The sequence below is a fragment of the Mastomys coucha genome, unplaced genomic scaffold (genome assembly GCF_008632895.1).
Source record: "Mastomys coucha isolate ucsf_1 unplaced genomic scaffold, UCSF_Mcou_1 pScaffold17, whole genome shotgun sequence".
NCBI classification, from domain to species: domain Eukaryota; kingdom Metazoa; phylum Chordata; class Mammalia; order Rodentia; family Muridae; genus Mastomys; species Mastomys coucha.
Window position 1 is genome coordinate 29,701,927 of NW_022196899.1, and position 6,000 is coordinate 29,707,926.

At 46.5% G+C, this 6,000-nt stretch overlaps 1 protein-coding gene across 5 annotated transcripts in view; it reads left to right on the top strand.

The window, feature by feature from the left end:
* The window catches only part of Acad9 (acyl-CoA dehydrogenase family member 9), a 50,301-nt gene that overhangs the window by 20,459 nt on the left and 23,842 nt on the right, over positions 1 to 6,000 (top strand). For 4 of the 5 annotated variants that reach the window (XM_031376624.1, XM_031376626.1, XM_031376625.1 and 1 more), the window contains exons 14-18: positions 607 to 733; positions 959 to 1,036; positions 1,474 to 1,602; positions 2,228 to 2,300; positions 2,976 to 3,105. In XM_031376624.1, the coding sequence (XP_031232484.1) occupies positions 607 to 733; positions 959 to 1,036; positions 1,474 to 1,602; positions 2,228 to 2,300; positions 2,976 to 3,076 (508 nt within the window). In that variant the 3' untranslated portion in view covers positions 3,077 to 3,105. Of the gene's footprint in view, positions 1 to 606; positions 734 to 958; positions 1,037 to 1,473; positions 1,603 to 2,227; positions 2,301 to 2,975; positions 3,615 to 6,000 lie in introns of those variants that run through there. The other variant, XM_031376621.1, reaches the window with a different exon arrangement.

Here is a 6,000-nt window from a genome sequence, read left to right on the forward strand (position 1 = left end):
TGGGGAGTAGCTGCACAAAGGCTTGCCGCAAAACCGGCACAAGGAAGGACAGTAGCATTTGTGTTGTGGTGACAAGGTCTGGAAACCCACACCTCTAGCTTGTCCTTCATGTGGAAGCAGCAGGAAGGGCAACCTACCGAGGTCATCCTCATTGCCTTTAGAGTCACATTGTCCTCTGGGCACACTTAAATTCTATCTCCCCGTCCCCTGCTAACTTTGATCTCTCCCACTCGTGCTTGAAAATGTTTATTACTTTAGTTAGAGATATCCAGAAACTAGGAAATGAGAGGTGTCCCATTAACAGGGGGCAGTCTAAGACTAGTGTCTCCTCTCTGCCCTTTTTTATCCCCTCTTCCCTCATTCCAGGGCAGTATAGGCTCAGCCCTGCTGGAGCCGTGTAAAGGCTGCTAATAGGATTTGGCAGACTCCTTAACTCTCTGGAAGCTAGCCATATAACTGGCTTCCCTCTGCCTGGAGGAGAAAAGCACTGTGCATGAAGCCCATATGCTCAGCCATTGCAAAGCACAGAGCTCTATGATACCATACTGCTTGTCAGTGGGAGACAGCTGTAGGGTCTTAAGTCACAAAACTATGAACTTCCTGCAGAGAGCTTAAGAGTGGCAATGTGACCACAGTCATGGAGACGATTGGTCGGAAGCTTCGGGACTCGCTGGGCCGAACTGTGGACCTGGGGCTATCAGGCAATCTTGGTGTTGTCCACCCCAGCCTTGGAGTAAGTATGCCCACCAATCATACTTCCCACATTTGGTACCCTGCTACAATGTATTCCCAATTCAGAAGGGTATGACTGGCATCTAGGATCCTTCAGAAAGTTGGCAATACTCAGATGCCTCATTCTATCCCTGCCCTGTCTCCCTGGAATTCCAGACTCAATATTAGGTGGGTCAAGTGGACCATCAGAGAGAAGAGATGCTAAGTGTGTCTCCTTCACTGATAGGACAGTGCCAACAAGCTCGAGGAAAATGTATATTACTTTGGCCGGACTGTTGAGACCTTGTTACTCCGTTTTGGAAAGGTAAGTGGGTCTGGCCAGGTATGGGACACTGCTTCCCCTACACACACTCCATGACCAGCAGCCATGGGACTACTTTGGACCCATTGCCCACCTATGAGACCAGGCTTAGAACAGAAATCTTGACTTCTATGAGGCTGGAACTGCTAGCCAGTACAGTCTATGGAGGGGCCCTACTGGGTGGATTGTTTATAGTATCCTCAGCACGTTCCAACCACAGAGTGGCTTTAGGAGTACCAGAAGAGGCCACCTCCCTGGGGCTGAATGCAGGGAGTTAATCTCGGTACAGAATCTTGCTGGAGCGGCTCTGAGCACACTAAGCACAAGTCTCTGGTATCAGACAAATTTCTGAGACCTGTTTAAATATAAACCATGACATGTGCCTAGGTACAGAGAAGGGAAAAGTGTCATTAGTCACCATTCTGAACCTCTGTCCTCAGAACATTGTAGAGGAGCAGCTGGTGTTAAAGCGTGTAGCCAACATCCTCATCAACCTCTTTGGCATGACTGCTGTGCTGTCTAGGGCCAGCCGCTCCATCAGAATTGGGCTCAGGAATCATGATCATGAGGTAAGTCTTGCATGGCCCTGCACAGGAAATATTGAACAGAGCCACAATGAGCTGGTGGTGTCAGGGTACTGGAGCACTGCCTTAATCCCACTGTGCTTTAATGAAGCCTGGAACTGAGGAAGGGAGCAATTGGGTGGTGTGGCCTGTTGGAGAGTCCTGCACAAGAAAGACAATGAGCCAGGACCTCCAGCACCAAATGGTAGTTGCAGAGATGGGTGGATGAGTTTGCTATGATATGGCCATGTTGGTGCTGTTCCTGGGGTATGTCTAGTGCCTTTAGTCTCCTACAGGAGACAGACAGATGAGTGGCAGGCCCACCCTCATTCACTACCTGCACTTTACTTTTCTCACCATGCAGGAAAAAGCAGATTAGTCACTAACAATTCCTCTTGACACATGTCCTTCCAGAGTAGACTGTGGATGTCCACTTGACAGAAAAAGGAGCTGTCTCAGAGATCCTGAGTAGCCTGCTCCTGGTCAGCATGCATTTTGCAGGGTACTGTGTAACTTCTGAGCCAGGCTCTTTTGCCCAAAATGTGATTTGTGGCAGTAGACTGGGTTTCTTAGCATTCAGAGTCAACTTTTGAGTTCTCAGTTGCCATCCTTTCTGACCTTGGTTCTCTAGATTCTGTTGGCCAACATGTTCTGTGTGGAAGCTTATTTCCAGAATCTCTTCAGTCTGTCTCAGCTGGACAAGCGTAAGTGAGGGGGCATGTGGGAAGTGAGCACCAGGTGCAGTCGTGTTGATAATGAGCAGTTGGTGCTCTGTTCCCTCCCAGAGCTGCTGCCCGCAAAGTGGGTATGCTGGTGTCTGTTCAGTTGATGTCCCAAAAGAAGGAGACAATTATTATACCTGTCTTTAGCCACAGACTCTGACTAAAATGGGTTACGGAGCTGCAGTATGTTGTACAGGTGATGAAATGGCTTCTCTAGAAGCTTGGGCCCTGGAAAACATGCTACTTTAGGCCAACTTGTCAATCTGAAATGGGTTTTCTCTGTCTTAACTGCTTGTCCACGTTTTGAAATATAGCCAGGTTCTCCTTAAAATGGCAGTCTGAAGAGCCTTGGCCCTGTTGCCAGTTATTGTGGAAGGAGCCATAAAAACCCTTACTGGAGATGTAATAATACCCTGTAACTATAGAACCTAGCCCCATGGCCCTGCTGCCCTGCAGGCCTGATTCATGGTGGAAGGTAGTGAAACAGTCTTTCTATGAGCCACTTACTAGGAAGGGCCTCCCACATAAGACCTGAGGGCCTAAAGGAGAGTGTCCTTGGGTATAGCCTCCCAGTGGAGACTGACCTAGGTGAAAACATACTCCCCGGACCTGTTTGTACTACCATATTGCCAAAGAATTACCTTTCTCCTCTCACAGACGCCCCAGAAAACCTGGATGAGCAGGTTAAGAAAGTGTCTCAGCAGATCCTTGAGAAGCGAGCCTACATCTGTGCCCACCCGCTGGACAGAACATCCTGAGGCTGGAACCATGGACCTAACTAGCCCAGGTTAACATAATTTCAGTCTTTTCAGAAGGAAGAAACCTTGGGGTCATCTGTGTGGACTATATAAAAACCCTTTCTTGTCTGAGGAAAAGCAGTAGTTAGGTTTTGACCTGTAGGCCTTGTATCTAGAGGGATCCCATCTCCAGGAAGGAAGGAAGAAAGGAAGGAAGGAAGGAAGGAAGGAAGGAAGGAAGGAAGGAAGGAAGGACGGACCAACCAACTTGTTAAAGAAAGAAAAAGAAAGAAGCAAAGTGTGGGTGGCTCCTGTGTGTGACTGCAGTGACACAGCTCAGTGGACATGGGCTCACAGTCAACTAAGATTTGGGCAGCTGTTCCTTCTAAACCATGTATTGAAAAAACACCTGGGAAGTTGAGTCTAGACCACTCACTGAGACTGTTTCCAATCCATGTCAGAAATCATTTAACAAAGAATATGAAGTGTCACAGTTTATGTCCATGACTGTGAGGGGTCGTAACAATAAAATTCCTTCTTGGGTGTTTTCAAGTTCCAATTGTAGTGCTCCTCTGCTTCCTTCTTTAGGATTCCTCCAAGGGACTGGATAGGTGCTTTCTTTTATTTTACTAGAATTCTTTGATAGTTTTATACATTTAATGATGTGTCTTGGTCATATCCTCTCTTCTCTTCTTTCTGGCATCCTAACATGCTCAGCTCCCTGATTCTGTTTTTCAACTCATTGTGTCCAATCAGCGCTGTGTGGGAATGTTACCGTGCTGCCTTGCTCTTGTGCGTAGATGAATTTTGTCTTCTCTTAAGCAGTGTTCTCTTGGGAGGGGTTAGCGTGACTGTCCCATTTAGAGCTGAGTACTCCGTAGTCCTTATTCTTTGTTACTTGCCATTTTGTTGGTTTTGTAGTGTTTGTTTTAACTTCCTCTCTTGCCTAATGTTATTGTAGCAAGGTTATTCTTTCCTGGGGCCTTAGAGATTTGTTTTTCTCTTCAGTCTGAAATATTCCTTCAAGTATCTTCTGTAAAGCTGGCCTGTGGTCATAAATTCCTTATTATCAAGGAATTTGTTTAATTTTCTGCTTGTTGTGACATAGTTTTGCTAGCTAGAGAATGATGGATTGGCAGGATTTTTTTTGTTTTGTTTTTTGGAAATCTACCTTTATTTTGTTGCATTGTGGGGAGAGAGTGCATACCTGCCACAGGCTGTGTGGAGGTCAGAGGCCAGCTGTGTGGAGGGGTTCTCTCCTCCCCTCTCTGTTGTTGCTGGGGTTGGGGTCGGGTTCTCAGGCTGACACAGCAGATCAGGCTGGGGTCGGGTTCTCAGGCTGACACAGCAGATCAGGCTGGGTGCTTTCCCTTGAGCCATCAGACCCCGGCCCCTGTTCTTTGCTTTGTGTTTGGACTGTTTGACTACAGGATGGCAGGTCTTCTCAGGACTTGTGGGTTTGGGTTCTAGATGCTTCTTATGTTTGTTTCTTCTTCTCTACTTGAAAACATTTTTGCTATAATTTTATTGAATAGCTTCCCAGTTTTTACTTTTATCTCTGCCCCTTCTTTAATTTCATGGATTCTTGAGTTTCTTCTCTTGCTTGCATACAGAGCTCCTTGGTTTTTCAGTCACATTTCTTGTTTTTGTTTGTTTGTTTGGTTTTTGTTGTTTGTTTTGATGCTTGAATGTGGTTCTTCCTCTCCCTTGCTTCCACCTCTGGTAGTCTTCTTTTTACTTGGGTCTTGATAATGCTTTCCACTGTGTCATTTGATTCAATGAGTTTTAAACGTCTCTTTAGCAACATTTCTAATTTTTTTCCTCAAAAATGTTCCTCCTCAGTTCCACAATCCTCCCCCAAAGCCAACACACTCAGTTCTATCTCTGGCATCAATTTCTTTTATTATTATTATTTTTATTAACTAATTTATTTATATTCCAAATGTTACCCCTTTCCTTGGTTCCCCCCCCCAATGGAGTTCCTCACCCCATCCCCTCTCCCCTTTGCTTCTGAGAGGGTACTCCCCTACCCACCCACTCCCACTTTCCCTGGGGCATCAAGTTTCTACAGGATTAAGTGCATCCTTCCCCACTGAGACCAGACAAAGCAGTCCTCTGCTGCATATGTAACAGGTACCACAGACCAGCCCATGTATGCTTGTTTGGTGGCCTAGTCCCTAGGAGCTCCCAGAGGTCCAGGTTAGTTGATACTGTTGGTCTTCCTATGAGGTTGCTATCCCCTCAATTCCTTCAATCCTTCCCCTTATTCCTCCATAGGGATCCCTGACCTCAATCCAATGGCCGTAAGTATCTGCATCTGTCTCAGTCAGCTGCTTGTAGAACTTCTCAGGGGACAGCCATGCTAGGCTCCTGTTTGCAAGCATAATAGTAACAGTGTTGGGGTTTGATGCCTGTGCATGGGATGGATCACAAGTTGGGACTGTCTCTGGACGGCCTTTCTTTCAGTCTCTGCTCCATTTTGTTGATGCATTTCTTTTAGACAGGAACAATTCTGGGTCAAAAAATTTAAAGATAGGTGGATGGCCCCATCCCTCAAATGGGGGCCATGTTTCTCTACTGGAGGTAATCGTTTTAGGTTCTATCTAGGGTGTTTTGGCTAAGGTCATCCTTACTGTGTTCTGTGAGCTTCTCACATCCCTGGTGTCTGGGACTTTTGAGAGGTTCCCACTCAATACTGCTGAATATTTCCATTCATTATCCTGTACCACTGCACTTCTCTCCTGTCTCCCTGCCCCCCATACCTGATCCTGCCTCACTTTTTCCCTCCTCCTCTTCTCCCCCACCCAGGTCCCTCACTCCCACTGCCTCCCATGATTTGATTGTTTCCCCCTTCTAAGTGCGATTGAAGTATCCACACTTGGGCCTTCCTTCTTGTTAAGCTTCATATGGTCTGTGAGTTGTATTGTGGCTATTCTGAGCTTTTT